Raw genomic sequence first — 23,839 nt, forward strand, 5'->3', positions numbered from 1 at the left:
GCACTTTGTATTAATTGTTCTGAATGATGTACGGGTCTCAATTGAATCTGGCTACAGGCAGATGAAGTAAAAGCTGTACAGCAACAACCTATTACATTTCTAATATTTATGAAGATTCATAAGTGGTAGTATTAGTTGTGGATTAAACAGATTGCCTGGATAAGAGTGAGGTGAATGGTGACCATATTAGATCTTTTTTATTCATTAAGGGAATAGAAGTAGCATGTGCACGATCCAATCTGTGATTATGACATAAAAGATTCCACCAACCAGTAACAGTAATTTTAGTGGTATCTTTACAATTCGTTGTAATTATTTGTAAGGCAATCACAATTATGAAATCGATAAACTTCCTGACCATACTCTGATAAAGCCATAAGGGAGAGGAACCTCCTACAAAAATATGCAGAATATCAAAAATTATTAGAAATGTAATAGGTTGTTATTGTTATTATTGCAACAGCGTTTATGCTTGTTCTCTGCTTCTTTCTCCGCTTTCCCTCTCCCCTTCTTCTCGTCTTCTTCTTGTCTTTTCTTCTTCTTTTTAATTAAAATACATATTGTTTAGTAACGTGGTTATATATTTCAATTCAAGCTCTTTGGTTTCTTAATTCACCAGTTTTTGGATTATTAATTTTGGCTGGTTTTTATTTTTAGGTTTTCCTTTTCCTGTTTACAGAACTGATAAGTGTTCATATTTCTTTCCTTCATTCTCCTTGCTTGGATTGAATTGTTTGAATATACAGTTTTACATTTGTAGTTGTTTATTTACGTATTCTTAATAAAGCAGTCTAAACAAAAACAAAGCTGTACATGGTTCACCCAGGAGTAAGCGGAGAGTCCCATGGTCACCCACTGGGCGCAGCCATATAGGGTTAACCCAGAAGTGACAGACGAGTGGCCAAGAGCATGCACTGGGTACAGGTACTAAATGCAGATACTCTATGTTTATAATGCCATCCATTAGAAGCCTTTATCATGAATAACCGGACCAGAATCCGGCTATTCATTACTGTGTTTTCACTACAATTGTTAACCAACATGACCATCCACTGTGTTGACGTCAGCGAGTGGGCATGTCCACTTACCCTTTGAAACGCTGCCTCACCCAGTGACTTTCTCCTAAGTCTTCACATACCCAAGGAAGACAGGAGAAGACAGGGACTCTCTGTATGTACACACTGCCTCTCCCCTGACAGCCCAGGCAATCTATTGATACGCATTGAGAGGGGAAATGAAGCAGCACTGGCAAGGGGCTCTCACAGAATTCTGTCAGCATGGCAGTGGCTCTCTGGGTATTGGATGAGAGAAGGAAGCACTTCTTTGAGCTTCTAGGTGGAGATAGTAAACAGAGGGTGGTGGGTTTGGTGGCAGGAGACCAGATAATATGCTTTTAGATTGGGCAGGAAGCAGGGAGTATTTGTTCAGCGGATTGTAGGGGTTGGTGACAGGAGGTCGTGAATTACATGAGAGGAGTGGGGTATCTCGAGGGTGGGAGGGTCGGTGACAAAAGGGCGAGGTGTTTGTTTTACTTCTTTTCAAATACATTGCACACTCATCATGCCTCTGCCCTTGCTTACATGTTGAAAGCAGGGGTAAATGACTAGGGTGGGGGGGACATATGCAACATATTGGGTAAAATGTGAATCACAGGTAGGGTTCTGAATGAATTTATTAACTACTTGAGCTTCGGCCTCGTTGTATTTTTGATGTCACTTATAGGTTTTACTTTTATATAATAATAGTTTGTTTTAGGAAAGTATTTACTTATGTTTCGCCGGAGCTTGTATGCAGCACCTTTCCCTTAGATTTTGCTCTCTAGATGGCCTCCCAGTTATTAGTACTCGGCTCTACGGGTACTCTGCAGTTCATGCGTTTTGAACTCACTCTTTGCTTTCGTAACCCTCTCTACCGTACCTTTCTCTTTACGGTTTATGCAAAGAGCGATGTTTCTCTTATGTGCCAGATTATAGTCTTGTGACCAGTTGTCGAGGGAGTGCTGGTCCCACCAAGGGAGTGCTGATCCCGGCACAGAATGTGGAGACTCCCAAACCTTATAGAAAAAGGTAATCCCGGCTGTAGTACCAGACACTTTGTATTATTTCTTACTCTGTAATTGGGGCGGTTTTGCCACATGACCTTGGAACAGCCATATACATGGAAGGGGTAATGTTCATGGGTCCTCCCCGTCCCAGTCCTTACTACGTGAGGCAGTCCTGCCTCCACCTAGCCAATCACAAAGCCAGTATTTCCATACTACATAAGCCCCGCCCACCTACCGCCATGCCTGTTTTTTTTCTGCCTGACTGCAGTCGGAACGCTGGTGCTCCTGGTTCCGGTCCCTGGATCCAGTTTCCTTTGGTAGCGTTTTCGTGAGTTTTTCTTGTGTGTTTCTTTGATGTGCATTGTGCTTTATTTCTTGATGCACGGCGCGGCCATTCTGGTTTTCCAGTCGGCCGAGCTCCTGTTCTGGGGTCAGGTACGCTCCCCGCTCATGTACTTGGCTGGGGCGGGGAGTTTTGGTGGTGTCCTGGCCTCTGGTCGTTCCGGCGCTGCTGCACTATCACAGCGTCCGCCCCCCGCGGCCGTTCTCTTTTGAACTGTGGCTGTGGGTGGAGACTTCAGGGCTGCCCTCCTTTTCTTTGTTAATCAGGTCTCACGTTGCGTGACTCGGTGATTGAGGGCAGTATTTATTGGAGGTTGCTGGGCACTTCCTTTGTTGTGGTGATTTCCTGTTTGGTTGCTTCTGGGTTTTCTCACCATGAGTGAAGGGGCTTCTTCTTCTGTACCGGCTAAGCCTTTTTCCAAGCAGCATAATGTTCAGGATCTGCAGGAGGACGACGTCTTGCAGATTTCTAGGGCTGATTTGCAGGACTTAATTAATTCTGCAGTCCAGTCTGCGCTGCTGGAGCCTGCGGTTAAGCGGGCTAAGGATAATGAGGAAGACATGGACAAAGTACGTCCAGGGCAACGTTTTTTCTGACATGCTGGTCCATATTCGAGAGATGCTTGAGTTTGACCCTAACTCCCTGACTGAGGAGCGATTTTACGCACAGTATAGTTCCTCTGTGGTGGATGACCTCCCCTTCCATGATGTCCTGAAGGATATCCTCACGAAAGAGTGGCTTGAGGTGGATAAGCAGGGTATTCCGCGATTCCTGGGGAAGCGGTATCGCCTGGCGGACTTTGATTCCCAGTTTCCTGCGATTCCGAAGGTTAATACTCTTTTGTAATCTATGGCTTCCTCCTCTTCCTATTTATCTTCGGAGGAGGCGTCCCTGCCTGATCCGGTGGGGCGTAAGGTGGAGTCTGCTCTCAAGCGTTCTTACGCCGCTTCTCATTTTGGGGTGCGTGCTAGCACTTATGTGGCCTATGCGTCACAGATCCTGCTCAAGGATTTCGAGAAGCTGTTTGACTGTCTTCAGGATCAAGGGGACCCTTGGCTCTATTGGAGGTTTTGGCGCAATTCCTTTTGGATGTCACTTTTGATTCCTTGTGGGCTTTCTCCTCTGCTGCTGGGGCAGCGGTGGCTGGGAGGAGGTCTCTGTGGACAAAGCCTTGGCGTCTTGAAGCTGCACAGAAGGCCTTAGTCCATAAACTGCCTATTGAGGGTCCCCGTCTCTTTGGGGATGCCTTTAATACGATGGTGCATCGCTCTGCGGTGGAGAAGAAGTTGTTGAAGCCTTTTCAGCCTGCTCCTAAGAAAAGGTCTTTTTTCCAGAAGCAGGGGTTTCAAGGGGTTTTGTCCTCTCAACCCTTGCGTGGTTGGGCCCATGGTCGGGGGGGGCGCGTTCCATTATAAATCCCGGCCTCAGCAGCAGCAGAAGCCTCCCTCTGGAGCTGGACAAAAGTGACTATGCCGTTGTGGGGGCTCGCCTCCATTTGTTTCTGGACCGTTGGTCAGCTCTGATCTCCGATCAATGGATCTTGGCTGTCATCAGGTGGGGTTACCAGATTCCCTTCCGGGGCCCTCCCCCTCTGGATTGTTTTCTGGTTACCCCGTGTCAAGAGACCCCGTGCGACAGTCTACCATGTTGTCCAGCGTCGCCATGTTGTTACGGAAAGGGATCCAGTGGAGGAAGTGGGCCTGGGGTTCTATTGCCGTCTGTTTCTGGTTCCAAAGCCCGATGGTTCCTTCCGCCCCATATTGAATCTCCGTTCCCTGAACAAATTGGTGCGGTTGGATCATTTTCGGATGGTCACATTGCAGTCCATCATTCTCCTCATCCAGGAGGGAGATTTTTTGGCTTCCCTGGACTTAGAGGACACCTATTTTCATGTTCCGGTCCATCCTGCCAGTCAGAGGTTCCTGAGGTTTGTGGTCCAGGGGATGCATTTCCAGTTTGGGGTTCTGCCGTTTGGCCTCTCCACTGCTCCCAGGACTTTTACCAAGTATTGGCACCTGCTGTGGGGGGTTTGCAACATCAGTGTTTCTCTGTGCTTCCCTATATTGATGATTGTTTGGTCTCTGCTACCTCTTTCCCTCAGGTCCTATTGCGGTGTAGGCTACGTTGTCCCTGTTCCAGGAGCTGGGGTTCAAGGTGAATTTGGCCAAGTCTCATCTGGATCCTGTTCAGAGACTTCAGTTCATCGGGGGTCTGTTCGACACCTCTCGTGGGGCGGTGTTTCTCCCTCCTGTTTGGATCCTTTCCCTACAGACTCTGTTGCGGGATCTGTTGAATCATCCCTCTGCCCCAGCTCGTGTTTGGTTGCGGGTCCAGGGGTTGATGGCTGCGACCACTGCTGTGGTTCCTTGGGCTCGCCTCCATCTCTAGCCCTTAGTGACTCATCAGTTGGCGTGGTAGGACCCCTCCCGGGCAGATTACAAGACTCTTATTCCTCTCTCTCCTGCTCTGATTCAGGACTTGGACTGGTGGCTTTGCACTCTCAATCTGGAGAAGGGGATGCAGTTTTGTCTTCCTCTTCCCTTTTTGTTGACAACGGATGCCAGTCTCTGGGGTTGGGGGGCCACTTCAGGGTCCTTGGAAGCCAAGGGACGGTGGTCTCAGGGGGACAGCGCCCATTCCTCGAACTGGCGGGAGTTGGCAGCTACCTGGGAGGCGGTGCAGTTCTTTCAGGTTCCTCTCCTCGAGGTGAATCTGTTGGTTCGTACCGACAACCAGGTGGCTTGTTGTTACTTGAACCGTCAGGGGGGACCAGGTTCGCATCTCTGAACAAGTTGGCCTCCATGATTTGTGCTTGGGCGGAATCTCATCTGTTGGCCTTGAGGGCGGTGTACATTCCGGGACTGTTGAATTTTCATGCAGACGCTTTGAGCCGCTACCTTTCATCTTCTGTTCTGTACCATGTCTCTCTTCCTCTGTTCCTGTCCCTTTGCCTTTGGTTCGGGACTCCTTGGATCAATGTTTTTGCATCTCTTCATAACTCTCTCTTACCCCGGTTTTGTTTGGAGGTGCTGTGTCCTCAGGCTTGGGCGGTGGATGCTCTTTCGATTCCTTGGCCTTCGGGCCTTCTGTATGCATTCCCTCCCATTCCCCTCCTCCCGAGGGTGCTGCAGAAGATTTGGGGGGAGAAGGTTTCGGTCCTGTTGATTGCTCCTTTCTGGCCTTGCCGCATTTGGTTTCCTCTCCTGTTGCACCTGGCGGAGGGTCCGTTTGTCTGGCTCCTCTTCATTTTCCACTCCTGTCTCTGCCTTGTCTTCGTCATTTGCAGCTGATGGCTTGGCTCTTGAGCGGTTAGCGTTGGAGTCTTTGGGTTGTCCATCGGTGGTGGCTCGTGACATCCAGTTGTCTCGCCGCCCTTCGACCCTTAAGTGCTATGGTCGTCATTGGGGTTCTTTTGTTCCTACTTCTGTGTTGGAATTTCTCTGAGATGGTTTTTTGAAAGACCTTTCCCCTTCCACGTTGTCTGCTCAGTGGGCAGCGGTTTGTGCTTGTCAGGGTCCCAGGGCCTCCTTGGAGGGTGTTGCCCCTTTGGTTAGTCAGCTTCTTCGGAGCTTTCGGCTTCATCGGCCGGTTTCTCCTGTTCTCATTCCTTCTTGGGATTTGCCTACTGTTTTGCAGGGTCTGCAGTTGCCCCATTTTGAGCCTTTGATGGAGGCGGATTTGTTGTGGCTGCACGCTAAGGTGGCTTTCCTGCTGGTCATTACCTCCACTTGCCGGTTGGGTGAGTTGGGTGCCTTGCTCATTTCGTTTCCCTATTTGCAGTTCCTCCCGGATCGGGTAGTTTTGCGGCTTGATCCGGCTTTCCTGCCTAAGATTTCTTCGAGTTTTCATTTGAAGCAGGAGGTAATTTTTCCTGATTTGCCTGCTGAGGGGGATTCCCTTGTTCCCCCTTCTAGGGATGTCGCAAGGCTCTCCAAATTTACCTCCAATGTTTCCTGGGGTTATGGAGTTCTCCTGCCCTGTTTGTCTCCTGTGGGGGTGTGGCTAAAGGGAAGAAGGTTTCCACTTCCACGATCAGTCGTTGAGTCCATTTGGCGGTCTGTCAATCTTACAAGTCTTTGGATTTACCTCCTCTGATGCGTTCTATGTCTGCTTCCTGGGCTGAGGCGGCGGGGGTCTCTATCCAGGAGATTTGTAGGTCGGCCACCTGGCAGTCTCATCACACATTTGTGCGACATTATCGGCTTGATATTTTACATGCCTCTGCTGACAGCTTTTCTGTTGGGGTCTTGAACGCTGTTGTTCATTGATCTTTTATGGATTAAAGTTTTGTACTCTGCATGGATCCCTGCTGTCCTGCATATTTTTTTTATTGGTTCTCTGCTTGTGAGTTCCTCACGTAGTAACGACTGGGACGGGGAGGACCAATGAGGGGGTAATGTCTTATTACTTACCAGTAATCTTCATTATACCGATTAGGGTCCTCCCCGTCCCAGTCCTCTTCCCTCCCTCCCTCCCGCTGTGTTTGTGTCGGAGTCTTGTTGATAACAGGCATGGCGGTAGGTGGGCGAGGCTTATGTAGTATGGAAATACTTGTGCTGTGATTGGCTGGGTGGAGCCAGGACTGCCTCACGTAGTACGGGCTGGGACGGGTAGGACCCTAATCGGGGTAATGAAGATTACCGGTAAGTAATAAGACATTAACAGTTACGGGATGATACAATGTTCCCGCCAGCAGTGGTGGCTTTTGGCATAATCAATGCAAAAAAATCACAGCTCATTGCTGGCTGTTGTGGCAATCTGACATCCCCTCTTTCCTGGTGACACCCCTCAGAGATTTCCCTAAAACGTTCCCTAATAACATGTGATTCATTTATTAAGATGCAGATAATATTATATGTCTGCTTTTGCTGGCAGAATTCATGTTTTCTCTCAGCTAGTCCTGATAAAGTTGCAAAATTGTGTTTAAAAAACATCATGTGAAGATGTTTGTTACTCGGTCCCTGTTGCCAACCTTGGTAAGGGTCCTTGTGCTGCTAGACTGCAAAGACTCCCTAAGAATGTAACGTGCTGGCCTTAGCCAGTGGCATTACATTATCAGCTCCAGTCATCCCTACGTAGAGTGCCAGCATCTTGGAGTAGAATAGAGTCATTTATGTTTCCAGACAGCGCTTAAGTCCTTTCCTCCAGTGCCTCAGGAGTCTCATGTAGAAGCATGCAGCCTGTGTTTGCTCTGGGACAGGGCCGGCTTTAGGGCAGTGCGACCGGTGCAGCTGCACTGGGTGCCGGCCTGTGGATTGGGTTCCTGAGTTCCTGGGTTACTGGGGGGGGGGGGGTGCTGTGCTTAGCAATAACTTATGATTGTAGAGATGAGGGACTCTTTTGCCCGGTGATAGTGAGAGAAACCAAGGAGGGTTCATGGGGTGCCAAAAATGATTGTCGCACTGGGTGCCTCTAGCGCTTAAGCCGGCCCTGTCTGGGACCTACTGTGTTCCTAGTCTAAAAATGTGTGGGCACCTAGGTCTCCCTCGGCCTGGCAGCCCAGATGAAGAACCAGTAATACCCTGTGGGTAATCATCATGGGGCATTTGCATCAAGCTTTTTACCAGTCGCAAACGGGCCGATTCGCAGAATCAGTCTGTTTGTGACCGGTAAAAAGCCATTTCCAATGCATCAAACCTAAATGCATTTGCAAAATAGGTAATCACAATTTTTGCGATTACCTATTTTGCAGATGCGTTTAGGGAATCGCAATTTGTGATTCCCTAATGCAATGCATGAAGCATTTTAAAAATGCGACTTTGCATTAAGGATTCACATATTACCATCAACTTCAAGTTGATGGTAATTTGCAAGTCCTTAGAAAAATGCACAAAATTGCATATTTCAAAGTAGCATGTGGCACACACACATGCCCTTAGGGCATGTGTGTGCGTCACATTTGCACACTTACCTTTTTTGGAGGTGCATCAGGGGGGCCTTAGGCCCCCCCCTAGCACCCTTGCAAATTCATTTGCAATTTGCGATTACCTATTTGATAATCGCAAATTGTGAACGCTTTCCTATTCATTCCTATAGGCCTCTAGGCCCATATGAATGAATGAGAATGCATTCCCTATTAGCGAATCGCTATTTACGATTCGCTATTAGGGAATGTGTAGGAATCCAAATTTGTTTTGCGATTCCTACATGCATAAGGAATTGCGACTCCTAAATATCCATTCCTTAAAAATCGCTATTATGGAATTGCAATACCTTATCTTGATTCATTTGCCCCCATATTCAGTAAGCTTCCCTAGCACGAGATACGTAATGAAATATCTTGCAACGGTAGATGAAGACACAGCAAAACAATGCCTTCAACCGGGTAAGCTAAACGTTTGCAAAGCTTGCAAATAATGTGCCTTCACTCCCCACGTTTATGGTTAAAAAAAGTAACAGTGAGTTAAACGAAAACATGTCAGTAAGCAACAGTGTAAGGTATGCATGCATTAGACGATGATTCAAATGGAGGTGCAAAAAAAGTGCATGTTAAGAGCAACGTCCTACAAAAAAGGCAAACTGTCTGCCATGCACATAGAAAGCAGCTACACTATGAACAACAGTTAAAACCACATCGGACTTTTATTAGTCAAACTAACGCTGTCAATTTATGTGCCGGTATGTATCTTTACTGGGTTCAGCCGGAAGAGATAATTTTGTGATAAATCTTTTAAAGGAATAGTTACCCATCTTCGGGACAGAGTGGCACGATTCACAAATATTAGCATGGAAGGGAGTAGTCAGAAAAATAAAATAACTTTCACGCTTATCATAAAACTGTTGTTGTTGGTGCTGAAAGGTTGCTCTACACCCAAGAGCACTTTTTTGAAGGGCCAAACAGTGAATTTTAAGGAGGAATTTTGTAAAACATTTTCCAACACCAAAATGTTTTTAAGGCGTTCTGAAAGGTAACAATCCCAAACAAAAGTACTACTAATGTGCTGAGTTTGACCAAATCCAAATGTCCCAGAGGGCTTCCTTCCTTCCTTCTAACCTAATCTTTTTATCTCACTTCCCTGTTTTTCTTTTTCTCACCTCTATACATTTTGTTTCCTTTCTGTCTCTGCCCCCTCTCTATTTCTCTCTTGTCCACTCCTCTGATTTATTATTTTTCTTTCCCTGAATCCTTCAGTGTTGAACAATTGCCAGCCTTTGACCCAAAAGCTCTGCCATAGCCTTCAGCTGATATTATTCCTCATTAAAAGGAGGGGGGATCCTAAAAGCAGTCATTTTGCTTCCACTGTGACTCAACCTCCCAGACAATTGGGCTCAGTGGCAGCCCCAGGCATTGCCACTATTAATGCATTTGTCTATATGAATAAAAACAGCCCACAGCCGTACAAATGCATTTACATTGCCAATGCCTGTAGCTCTCGGATTGCCGAGACCTATTGGCTTTGCCAATGCTTGGTTTCGGAAGTTGCCGGCAACTGATTATCACATCAGACTCACATTACTCCTATAAAACGTATCACAACATTGGCTGTGAAATGTGTCCTCCTGACACGAGTCTCAATGCGGTAACATAAAACCCTTCTGGAAATAAAAAAAGAAGTACTAGACAACCACTTGGGGTTCCTCACATATGAAATATGATTCCTTGTATATCACTAATGTTTTAATTGCTGTGTACAGTAGAAAACTACATGTTTTGCAAATAAATCAATATGACTGTCTAGTAGGGTGATGTTGACTGATAGAGTTAGCTCACTGGTCATGTCGCTGTTTCCCCATGTTTAACAATAATGCAATACTCCTGCAGGTTCCTTGGCTGAAAGGAATATTGTCAACCCCATGTTAAGACCGAAGATTGATCACAATGAGCATGTTCACCAGTGCACGAACCACAAGATTGGTGACATTTGAGTGAGAGGTTTGCGTGACCAGACGGGATAAGACATGGCTATTCTGTTTCTAAACCAATATTGCTATGCATGAAATTATTTAGGTTTGATTTCCCCCCAAAAATCCAGATATAGCATGATTGCAAACTGTTATACTATGCATGTAGTTCATGTTCGTAAGTCTAACTTTGTATGTAATTTTCTCCCTCTATATTTTTGTTCTTTGTAGAGCAATGGGCTCCTAATAGAAAATTTCAGATAGGGCAGATATATTCTTTTTGGGGGGTACTTTAATTATTACTATTACATTTGTAGATTCAGTGGTCACCCTTCACCCATCACTTTACAACACAGTTTGATGAGAATTCCAACTGCATTGTACAGTGAAAATTAGGAGCCAGAGACCTGACATTGGCAAAGGGTGCCGACTCTCCGGGCACTCTAGTAGTCGGCAGAAACATGTTGACATGAATAGGAGATGGCAGAGAGATCTATAACTCTTTGATATCATCCATTGACTTATTCTAACCCTATCAGTACATCTGCTAAGTAATATAACGTTCGCATAGCCATAGGTAGGTATAACAGGTTACTTCGTTCTGGCCATCAAATTTCAGGAAAGAAGCTGTGTTTTAAAAATACAAAAATGGCCAATCCTACACACAGTGGTAGAGCTCACCTTGAATTCAACTGGATCCATCGTGTGGGAAACCCAATGATGAAGCATGCCACTTTTGATGCAGGTGAGGTCCTTACATTTCCCAGGGGTTGATTTGTTTGGATGAATTGATCAGAGACTAAAATAAGCCTGGTCTTTTGTGATGTATGTGGTGTGGTGTATGTATAGTTGTATTTGGAGGGTAAAGGTCCAGGTGTCTTACCTCTCTCCCCTTTATTGTGTATGATATGGCCACCTTTATGCCAACATTAACCTCCATTTTGCTAGTACCAGCATTCTGTCACTGGTGTCCATATGCCAAGAATTTTGTATAGCAGTATTATTCCTCAAGTGTCATAAATCTCATGAATTGCCTCTAGGATGCCAGTACCAGTATTTTACCATTGGTGTTCTTTATGCCAAGAATTACCCCCATTGTGTCAGTGCCAGCATTTTGTCACAGGTGTCTGTTAGTCTAAGATTTGCGGCAAGTAGGCCAGCACCAATATTTTGCCCTGAGTTACCTCTATAAGACAATAATTACTTTCAATATGCCAGGTCCAACGACAAACTCTCAAGCATCACATCAATCACCACCTTACACTCATTCTTATTCATTCCCACTCCTTTACCTGCATGCACTCTTAATCTCACTCATTCTCACTCACCCATACTTACATACACTCAGGTCCAGGTTTACTTACACTTTCAGCCAGGTTTGCGTCTCCTTGTAACTCAAACCACACACAAAATCTTAGGATAGCATTTACTATCTAATGCAAATCAGGATTTGTGTTTGATAGTATTGCAAAATTGCACTATGCACTGCTGTACATTACTTTGCTCCATGGGTGCATTCCATGGGAGGTGCATGGGTGTTCCTTTGCAAACACCCACGGGTTTAGAGGCAAATCCCTATCTCTAAATATTGTTAGACAGTATGTTGTGCTAAAATATTCCACCTCCTAGAGGCAAGTGTAACAAGGAGAAATGTTTTAATTTCTCCTTGTTATTCCAACTTTGCATGTGTGCAGCATTGTACAGCATACATACAAAGTGGGAAAAGCCTTAAGGCATAATGTTTGTACTGGAAGAGATTCCTTCCAGTACAAATCATATGCTTTAGAGAACACACAAACCCTTGAACTATGATACAAGGATGTATGACATTACAACGCTTTTACATCGCATGCTTTTACAACCCGGTTTTTACATCGCATACCATTACAACGCATAGCGCTTTGGGGTGCTGGATAGTGAATACTTTAATTTACTATACAACTATTCCAACTCCAACTGTCCCGTGGACACTAGGGAAGGTGTTGGATAGTAAATTAAATCTATTCCCTATCCTAGAGCGCCCCCCAGCGCAATGCGTTGTAATGGTTTGCGTTGTAAAAGTTGCGTCGTAAAGGCACTGCGTGGTAAAAGTTGCGTTGTAAAGGATGTTTCCCATGATACAAGGATGTGTGCCTTGGCTCAGGGGTAGCAAACATGCACCAGCACATGGCAATAGAAGAAAATCATCATATCTTAGTAGATATGGGGCAATTTGTCTATCTCGGTTTGAAGTAAAGCAGATCAGCAAGTATTGTGCAGGGTTGCCTTGAGTCAAAGAATAGTAAGTCTGGGCCTCAATCTCACGCAATCTCCCTCACTACCTCTCTCTGACTTTCACTTACACAAGCATGCTTACACATACAGACATATTTGCTCACCAATATGTGTGCTGTCTTTCACTTATTTTATTTATTTGAAAAGTTTCATATAGCGTTGGCTAGACCCAGAGGTATCTAAACACATTCTCATCCCAAGCACACACACAACATACTTGTTTGTATGTTGACTCACTACAGCTGCCACCAAAGGACCAGTTCAAGATTTAAGATTGCTCCATTTTTTTTATTACACTAATAGTGAATAATAAAAAATATCAGTCACTATTAGTATATTGAAAAACGTCAAAAAATAAGGAATGTGGAAATACCCCAGTGTTTTTGCCATGGATTTCTCCAATTGTTAGATCAGGGGTCGCAAAGACAGTGCCAGGGGTCGTAAGTGGCAAACTGGGGGCCAAAGTTTGCAGCCCCTGGCTATCCCTAAATGACGTCAATGGTGCTCACTTTTCTCTTGTGTGTGCGCACATCTGATCTGCGCATGTACAATCGTATATTACATCTACCCACTTTTCAATGAATAACATCTGACTTATCGCTAATATCTCCTATTAGCTTTAGGAATGGATAAGTTCTAACAGGAGGTTAATCATTTTTCATCTGTAATATGGTTTTAATGATTGTACTGTGAGGGTAACTTTGAGCTATGGTCTTGCAGTACTTACCGAAGGACAGCTTTTACAATCAGTCTTCACTGGTTCTGCAGGCAAAGAAGTAACTGCATATTTAGGGTCCAGTTTCTTCATAATACTGGCAACCTGCTTCCCAGCGACCACCTTCGGTCCTGCTTCTGAGTTACGCAACACCAATTTTTGTCTGCGTATTTACAAAAGATGTATATTGTTAATGATCTATACTGTTAACGATAACAAAGAATGAAACTATATTTAAAATATTTATGAACTAGATATAGAGGGATAATATAGAAAACTCTTTACTTTTTCAAAGAATTAAGTATGGTGTATGTTTTCATTTTTCTTACATTAAGGGTCATTTACACTCTGGCACCAGGCTTTGAACTGATGGTATGGTGGGCACTGAGCCTCTGCCACACCGGCGGGGCCGGTCTGTCAGATCTAACGTAATCCCTCATTTTGGCAGATATTTGTGCCTTGAAACAGCATATGATTGGATTAAAGGAGACACTTCCGGGGGGAGTAGAATTGCTGCTGCTATTCCCTCTGATACAATTAAGGCAAAACTGTTGTTACTTACTCCGTTTGGACATCAGAGCTGCTTTATGGTTGTATTTTCTGCAGGGTACCCAGAGTTTGAGTTTGATTAATGGATGTGCTCCAGTGATAATCTGCCTTTCTATAGTCAAGGGGAGCCTTTAGGCCGGACTCTCTAGGCAATCGCTTGATGCCAATTCAAAAGATCCGCAACATAGCCTATAATTTGACAGTAATCTATCCCTCCTTGATTCTCCATGTTCATGGAACCACCGTAACACTCTACCAAGACAGTTATATGCTCCCTCGCCCTGTAGTCCCAGTGCCACACCTTGGGTCTGATAGTAGTGATTTAGAGACTTATCTATTGCACACCATCTTCACAGACGCTGAAAGAAGATCACCTGACTCCAAAGAACACAGAAACACCAATAGTGAGGGAAAAATGCTGCCAAATAAACAAAACCACTGGCATTCTCCTTTAGGTCCCATCCCAAACCATTGTGTTTCACTCACTCTACCTTACGCAAACCAGTATGACCCAGTTCCTCATGGGAGCAGTCCATTCTGAAATGCTAGGCAAGGCACCCTCCAGGAGGAACACAACCCAAAAGAGGCCGGTTTTGTCCTTGTTAGGCTCCATCAGTGAGGTATAGCTTGGGTCATGTGGCAGTGAGTAAGGGACCCACATCTGGGTATGCCAGTGGCCAATTGGTTTGTCACATAATACACACAAAAGGTGATGGGAGGAATGTTTTCAAATATTCTAAACAACTATCAATGTCTCAGGGTGGAATTTCAACCCATTATTGTATGCCCACTGTGTAACACCAGACTGAGGCCTGCCTTATACAAATCAGTATTGGCCCTGCTCTTTATAGGAACAGTCCATTGCAAAGTGTCAGGCAAGTAAGATCCATACTGTCAAACTAATGCTCGATATATGATGCGCTGATCACCCCACTCCCACCATAAAATTGTAAACTGGTTTCCTACAAAGAAAGGGCTTCTATTACTACACCTCTGGAGATCTCTGTAAGGTTACCCGGTTCCACCACCATCGAAAATATTGCAATCAGCATCTCAGAACCCACTTGCCTTACACCAACAAGGTTTTAATAATTTGGGGCCTGAAGACCAACTTCATTAATTGTGCCTATCACCTTGAAGCACACAAGCCTTTAGGGGGCACCTTATTATTTTTACACGAGCTAACCCTTTCGTTATAGTTCAAAGCAGACTGATCGAACAACTCAGAATTGCCCACTTTACCAGCATCTCTACAGGAAAGAATGCAACCTTCTCCAAACAGTATGGTCCCTTATATGAGTCCTGTTCTTATCACGAATTGGGCATTAAATGGAGTTTTTGCCATTTTTGAGATTATAGTATCAGCAGCTAAATTCGCACCTCTGAGATTTTCCTGTTTTAAATTTTGCCAGAAAAGCACTTTGGAACAGTGCTTGGAATGAAAGAATAACTCGGGCTGTCCAGGACTGAGGATCTCTGCTCTATCTGGACGTAGTATATTGTGTTCATTAGACTTCAGCTGACTGACTCAACTTGAGGCGGCAGGCCAAGGTGTAACCTGGCACATATATTTAATATGTCCTGACCCTTTCCCTTATATGACCTTACCCTTTCGCAATATGCCATTTGCATGGCACAGATGGCCTACACTTGATCCTGAGTTCCATTAGGAGCTAGAGGAACACTATATATATATATATATATATTCACTGAAAAAACCATAGGTTATAGACCATATATAGTTAGGAATTAGCATTTAAAAAACCTTATTTTACTCACACAAAACCATTGAAATTCCATATATAGTTAGTTGCACTAACTATATATCGTGCACCCGCAATCCACTGCTGATCATGTCACATATTACATCATTCATGACATGGTCAGTGACATCACTGATGACATCACTGATGACATCTCAAATGACATCACTGATGACAACATCCAGTGACTGTATTTTTCTGTAAAGTTAAAATATGTCTTGAGTGGATGTATAAGTGTCTGGATGAAGGATTTAGTAGGTGCATGACTGACTGTATGAGTGAGTGATTAAATGTGTCTCACTGAATGCATGGGTTAGTGACTAAACTGTCTTAATTTGTGCATCATTATGTCTGTTGTTCTGTAAACTGCTGCATGTGTTGATCATTAGCTATACGAGAGGCTATATGTGTTATTAATTGGTTGCCCAAGTATTTCTATGGGAGATTGAGTTTGTGTGGGGGTGGCTGGAAGGTGTGAGACTCTATGCATAGATGTGTGAGCAGTTTATTCACTAGGTGTATGAGTTCAAGAGTGCATGTGGAAACAGCTACATGGGCAGTTGACTGTGTGCATGAGTGTATTGATGAGTGAATGGATATCTCAATGCTACATGTCATAGTAAGTACATATGTAAAACACAGTACATGTGAGAGTTGGCATATATAAATAACTGTGCATGAGAGCCACTGAATGAGTGAGTGGTTGTATCGATCATTGTGAACTTGTATCAGGGATTGTATAAGAGAGTAAATATGTGTTAGTATATGTTTCAATAAGTAAGGTGTGTTTAACTGTATAGTTGAAGAAATGGAGGTGAGATTGTTTCTTTGCATGACTGACTGGGTGTGTGAGTAACTCCATGGATGAGTGGCAGTGTGTGAGTGTCTGTATACACTGAGTGTATCTAAGGTTATATTAGAGTCTGAAGAGGTTCATCGTATTATCACATGAATGATGTCATCAGTGATGTGATCAGTAATGTCAAATGAGATGTCATCAGTGATGTCATCAGTGATGTCATTTGAGATGTCATCAGTGATGTCATCAGTGATGTCCTTTGAGATGTCATCAGTGATGTCATCAGTGATGTCACTGACCATGTCATGAATGATGTAATATGTGACATGATCAGCAGTGGATTGCGGGTGCACGATATATAGTTAGTGCAACTAACTATATATGGAATTTCAATGGTTTTGTGTGAGTAAAATAAGGTTTTTTAAATGCTAATTCCTAACTATATATGGTCTATAACCTATGGTTTTTTCAGTGAATTTTCAAGGTTTTGTAAATGCTAATTCCTAACTATATATGGTCTATAACCTATGGTTTTTTCAGTGAATTTTCAAGGTTTTGTAAATGCTAATTCCTAACTATATATGGTCCATAACCTATGGTTTTTTCTGTGAATTTCATTGGTTTTTTAACAGCTAATATCTGTAGCTGTAAAATGTATTCTTCTTTAAATCCAAAAATATATTTTATATGTTTATGAATAATTTTTTTTTTAAATATTTTTTTTTCTTCGTTCCCGCTTCGCAAATCGGGAAGCTTCCCGTTAGCTTGTGGAAAAGTAAATTTTGCCATGTTCTGTGTCCCTACGTGTCATCCGTCATATGTTATGTGTGCATGATTAAATATGCATATGTACTCCCCATGTCTGATTAATGACGCAATTACAGTTGTGTCCACCTCTAGTATGCCAGTTTCCAGTCCTCGTGAATACTACGAATATCAGGCCTATGTAAAGTTATGTTGCCACGTTTCTCAGTGTGCACGTTATTCTATTATAAAGTCCCCGTTTCTAGGCCTCAAAAGGGCCCGGACACCAGATTCAGCTCCTGTCTCCTGAGCCTCGCTGAGGAGCGATACAGCCCCCACCTGTATTCTCGACCCTTCACTTACTTCCTGCCTCGCAGTGCCCGGCCCAGCCTGGCTCAGTCTCTGAGTCTGCCAAGAATATGTTATGAGTCCAGTTATCAGTTCAGTCCTCCTTCTCTGCATTCCTAAGCTACTGAACTGCATCAATAGTTTCCGTCATTGTCTAGCCTATTCGGCCCCATGTTAAGAGAAATACTGTATTTAATGGTCATTTAATATTCTTCATCACGCACTACATGTAGAATAAATGCATGCTCTAGCCTTAGAGTCTGTTAGCTTTTCCTCTCATGACTTCTAGTTTATATCAACATGTTCCCTAAACATTAGATACCAGATAGGGTTTAGGTACATGTCGCTCCGACCCTCCAGACTTTAGTCTCTGCTCCTAGCACAGAGTTCATAGCCCCCAGCTTCTCCTAGTAACACGTCATTGCCAGTTTGCGCGCACCACTAGGTTAGAGGTCCCGGCTCCTCAGGTAGCCCCCTCCATGGTTTCCGCCCCATTCATGACATATCCTGTTACGTTTGCATCACATGTCTATGTATACGCCCAGTTACACCTCTTTTCCCCCTTATCTTTCGCGACTGCTACGCGTCACGCCTTCTGCTCCACCCACTGCTACGCCTACTGCAATGTAATGCTATGTGTTTGCGTTATGTATATATGCTCATGTATTGTTATTAGAAGTCAGCGCGCTCATCCCAGACCCGAGCCCCAGCAGCTGCTGGGCCCTGTCATTATATTCCTATGCAGGTAGACCTGTTCCTGTCCTTATGCTGTAATAAACCTGAAAAACTCCTACTACCTCGAATCTTGACTCTTATTTATTGAGCTATCTGTTATGATATATGTCTAGTCAAAAATAGGGTATTATTTATTTATTTACCACATAATGGCGCCCGAATAGGGACTTGCCCTTTCCCCACGCGTCGGTGAAGCCACGCCGACCCCCTGACCCTCTGCAGTCGTGACGGAACTCTTCTGCGCAGTGGCAGATATTTCTGCTCAAGTATCCCTCAGGCCCACGGAGGAGGCGGAGGAGGCGGTCCAGCATCCAGACGAGACGATGGAGGAACGCGGCGAGTCCCGACCAGAGCCCAAGCCAAGAGTACAAGGTCCGAGGTATCCGGAGGTCCACCCGTAACTGAAGTCCGAAGTTCGTCGTCCGTCGTCATAGCAGTCCAGTCCGATCCGAGGCTTTCCGTTCTTGCTGCCCGGTGAGTACCATTACTGGGGTAGTATCTAGACAGGGTCAACTTAATTGACTCTGGTCTGTGGGTTGGTGGTACACAGTCCCACAAACGAAGTGTCCACTTCGGTGGATACGGGTCCTGACGTGTCTCTTTAAGAGACCGGTAAGTTTCGTACTGTTTCAGCAGTACATCTAGTTTCTGTTCTAGTCAGTTCTGTTCTCGAGAAATTTCAAGTGTTCTGTTCTCAGTATTTCCAGGTAGTATTCTGTTCGAACTGTTATTTTAAATGTTTTTCATGTATTTCAATGTCGTGGTATGAATGGGGATTAAGTATCGTGTTTATTGTGTATTGTATTGTGTCTAGATTACAGTCCAGTTATGCCCATATTTTCCAAGTTACGTCAGTTAAAAACTAGAAAGGGTCTGCTGGAAGCAGCAGTTCCCGTCCCGCCGAGGGACAGTCCAGGTCACTTTATGTATCAGAAACATGGCATAAGTGCCATATTGTATCTAGATTTATGGGTAGAGTATACCAAACAGTTAGAAGAAAAGTATAGATGGCCCGTATCGGGTACATGGGATGCCGAATGCATCATGCGAGTAGAAGAAGCATTATGGAAAAAGAAAGCCAGACAGTCACAGAAAGATGCCATCGAGTTATGGCGTAAGGAAGCTCATAAAAGAACTGAAAAAGAAATCAGAAAGTCAGAATTAAGTAGAGAATCCCAAGAGCGAGCCCAAGAAAAAGAATTAATCGAGATAGGTGAACAAGTCAAAGCCGAACAGTCAGACAGACAGAGGCATGCCCTTATTAAGGGTATGTATCCTCTTCTTGCCGAGGGCTTGCCAAAAGCGACCCCAGAGGCATCCAGTAATTTCCCGCCACCGTTAGTTCCGACCAAGCTATGTCACAAACCGACCGCAGCTGATATTTTTATTTCGTCCTATCTGGACGACACAGTCCCTGAATATGCAAATCCCGTTCGCGCTCCGCCAGTCCCAGTAAATCAGGCACATCCTGCTCCTCCAGACACCGGGGCACCCCTTGCAGTACCTGCTACGGTACCCCCGGTCCAGCCAGCATTTCAATTTCCCGCTCCGCCACGAAGAATATCAGTCGACGATTCTAGTCTAGGGGCCGCAGGAGGAGGTCCTCCTCAAACCCCACCGCCACGCAAGCGTTTATCAGCACTCGAATTACATGCTCAAGCATCACAGCGTACTCCCAAGAGTAATAAGTCTGTTGCAGAAATCAGGCAAGCCCTTGGCGAATGTGCCTATGACCCAGTCCCAGGCGAGAATAATATGGTTTTATATTCAGTACGCGTAAGGAGGGTGACCGAGTATCTAGTCACCCTACCCAATATGAAAGAAGATCTAGACAGAATATATCGTTTCATCCGTACAGGGGATGACCCACAAAGTATTAGTGATGCCATGTCTCAAAGGAAAGCTGAGATCCAGCGTATGATATTAAAGTTCTTAATTAACTGTCTAATAAGAGAACAAGATCATCCGTCTAAAGACCCGGAAGAAATGAAAACTCTAACAAAGTGGAGTGATAATATAGCCGAAGGAAAGCACAATACCATTGGTGCCATGGAAAGTATGTACAAGAAAATCCGTAGAGAAATAATAAAGATACACGAACAGCGTAAAGCAGCACAAGTAAGCGAGAAAGAAAGTAACTCTGATACTGAAGAGGTAGACGACGAGAATACCGCCAGAATAGCGTATGTAGGAAAATCTAGATTTCCAGATCGCCATTTACGCCTAGAACACAAGCCAGTTTTCCATCATTCAGCACCAGAACAAGGTTCCCTAGAACAAGTATTCCAAGCTACCGATCACATTCTGAAATCACGAATCGGTTACAGTGAGTTAAGTACCATGCATGAACAAGAACTAGCCCGATCAGCAGTCCGATGGATTACTGATTCTACCACTTTTCCAGACGAAATAGTGGCACAAATGTTTCTGAAATTGCCCCCAGCCGAGCAACGACTGGTGGGTATGTATATGATCCAGCACCTCATTACTCTGTATGAGGGTCAACATTCTGATCCAGGCCCGTTACATGATATCCTGAACGAGTTACTCCAGTATAGATGGAGAGGTCTAGGTACCGATTTAATTAGTGTCATTCTAGAACAGCGCCACAAATATAGAACGTTTCTGAACCCGCATTTTGTTCATGTCTCACCCCCAGAAAGTAAACCATTTTACATAGAAAGACAGAACCCGTTACGAGAAGTGCATCCAGTTAAGACAGAGGACGGTGAAATGCAACGAGTGTTTGTATACACCCCGATTACAAAGATGGAACTCCTCGAGATGAAGAAATTGACTCCCTGTCATGACAAAGATCCAGCAGGGTTCCATAGAGAATTAAAAGACATGCTCCGTATGGGAGAATACACTTACCCAGATATAATTAAAATGTTAAAGGTCCTGTTGCCCGCAGGGGTGTATGAAAAGCTAAAGGAAAAAGAATGGGAGGTGGGAGAGAAAAAGATAGATTGGGCAGTTCTAGAAGCTGAAGACAAGGCACGAGTACCAGGTACCGGTCTAGGAGAGAAATGTAAAGAATTACCAGAATTATTGATTCAAGTTTTACCCAGATTATTGACAACTAGAAAAGAAGACTGGGATGCAATCTCAGCCTGTAAACAGAAGCAAGAGGAAGATATTAGTGATTTTTATTCTAGATTTGAAAAATGTTTTAGTATCAACAGTGGCCTCAAGACAAGTAGCGAGTCATACCCTCACCTTTTTGTTACTAAATTGGTCGAGAATTCAAGTCCACAAGTTAAAAATCGAGTTTTGAAAGTCGAAAGCACCTGGCAAGCTAATACTCCGTCCCAGATGCTCCAGATGCTCCAGTACCACCAGAATAGAATCAGGGAAGAGCAAGAACACGAGAGAAAACGTATGAAAGACACGAAAATGAAAGTATTAGTTGCACAATCTGTTCCTCAAGACAGTCAGAAGAGGGGTCCGAATCAAGCCAGTCATCCTGCAGCTCCCGTTAAAGGGAACTGCAATTATTGTAAACAGCCAGGTCATTTTATAAATGAGTGTGCAGTTCTGAAACACAACATAGCTACCGGTAAGACTAAGGAAAGACCACGTCCGCCTAGACAAGAGCAAGTTTCACAGACTCCTCAGCCACAGAATGCACAACATACAGTTACAGCACCGCAGCCTATCGCTGCAACACAGCATGTTACATCGCAGATGTACCAGTATGCACAGTCTGAGTATCCAGAGTACCAGCAGTATTCATGAAACAGCCTAGAGAGGGAGGTAGGCTTGCCTCTCATCGAGATACCTGTAGATCAAGAAGGTCCCTATGTTCACAGTCAAGTATTAGGGAAAGACAGAAAGTTTTTGATTGATACAGGGGCAAGTAGGACCACAATTAGTCACGCCGAAGTTCCAGGGGCTCCGCTCTCAGGCTCTAGAAATGTTTCCCTTGGATTTTCAGGAAAACCTATCGTAAATGAGATTTCAAAGCCAGTCACTCTAGAAGTAGGTCCATTGTCCCGCACTACTGATCTGTTACTTACTAAGTCATGTCCAGAAAATCTATTAGGCATTAAGACACTGAAAGAGTTAGGTGCAGTTATATGTTGTTCCCCAGAGGGAATACGATTGTTCCTACGTGACTTTAAGGGTCACTATGTATTACGAGATTTTGATTCGAGACTGTCTAATGTTCCACAGCATCTATTGGCGCAAGGTCCAACTGATGTAGGTTACATGCAAATCACACCCTATCGTGTGACTCTCAAGCCAGGTGTAGTGTTACCACGAATCAGACAGTACAGATTGCCACCTGAGGCTGTAGCAGCCTTATCCAAAATTATTGACGAGCTCATCGCTCAAGGAGTAGTTGTAGAAACTGACTCCAATGTATGTAATTCTCCGATCATTCCAGTCATGAAACGTACTGATCCAAATGCAGCCCCAGTATATCGATTAGTGATTGATTTACGAGAACTTAACAAATGTATTATTCCTCAGTACCCAGTTGTCCCAGACATCTCTTCCCTATTGACAGCCATTGATTCCGAAGCCACGTTCTTCACTGTCATAGATCTCAAGAACGCATTTTTCAGTGTCCCTATTCATCCAGACAGCCAGTTTCTTTTCGGATTTTGTTTAAATGGAAGGAGCTATATGTTTACACGCGCTCCTCAAGGTTTCACAGAAAGTCCTAGTATTTACAGTCAAGCACTTAAGAGACAACTAGACAATATTCACATGCCAACTGACACTGCCCTGCTCCAGTATGTCGATGATCTATTGATCACAGCCCGTTCTGAACGTGACTGCGAGCGAGCGTCACTGACGGTTCTGTATTTCCTAGCCGAGATGGGGCACAAGGTGTCCCCTTCGAAGCTTCAATTCTGTGTCCAGCAAGTGGTTTACTTAGGACACTTACTGTCCAAGAGGGGTAGGCAGTTGACACCAGACCGTATCCAGTTAATAGCGAGTCTTCCTCAGCCCAGGACCCAGAAGGAGGTACGTGCTTTTATCGGCCTTACTTCTTACTGCAGACAATGGATTCCTCAGTATGCATTTCTAGCCAAACCACTGATACAGTTAACGACACAGGAGGCAGCCGTACCGACTGTCCTCCCTTGGACATCTGAACATACACTTAGTTTCAACGAGTTAAAGAAAGCTTTATGTCAAGCTCCAGTTCTAGCTACACCGAACTACAGTAAGCCTTTTACACTTTTCGTCACAGAACGTGAAGGTACAGCATTATCTGTTCTCACACAAGATCAAGCAGGACAATACAAGCCATGTGCTTATTTTTCTAGCACATTAGATCCAGTCGCCCAGGCTTTGCCTGTGTGCCTCAAGTCAGTTGCAGCCACAGCACTAGCTATCAGACAAAGTGATTCCATAGTTTTAGGACATTCCTTGACAGTACAAGTTCCACATTCCGTGGAAGTTCTTTTGAACCGAACACAAACTCAGCACTTGACAATTGCACGTTTAACAGGTTATGAATTGACACTGTTCCAGCCACACATAGAAATTAGACGCTGCAACGTCCTGAACCCTGCTACACTGTTACCATCAGTTAATTCAAATCCTGACCCACATGACTGTGTGGAAGTAGTTAACATTACGACAAAGCCAAGACAAGATCTGACAGATATTCCGTTACCAGACCCCGACCTGACACTTTATGTGGATGGGTCATGTATGAGAATTA

General features: G+C 44.3%; 1 protein-coding gene across 1 annotated transcript in view; it reads right to left on the reverse strand.

Moving 5' to 3' along the window:
* Window positions 1-23,839, reverse strand: part of MTTP (microsomal triglyceride transfer protein) — a 324,058-nt gene that overhangs the window by 120,305 nt on the left and 179,914 nt on the right. Inside the window, exon 7 of the mRNA XM_078676089.1 lies at window positions 13,231-13,381. Coding sequence (XP_078532215.1) covers window positions 13,231-13,381 — 151 coding nt within the window. The remainder of the gene's footprint in view (window positions 1-13,230; window positions 13,382-23,839) is intronic.

This window comes from Lissotriton helveticus, chromosome 2_1 (genome assembly GCF_964261635.1).
Source record: "Lissotriton helveticus chromosome 2_1, aLisHel1.1, whole genome shotgun sequence".
NCBI classification, from domain to species: domain Eukaryota; kingdom Metazoa; phylum Chordata; class Amphibia; order Caudata; family Salamandridae; genus Lissotriton; species Lissotriton helveticus.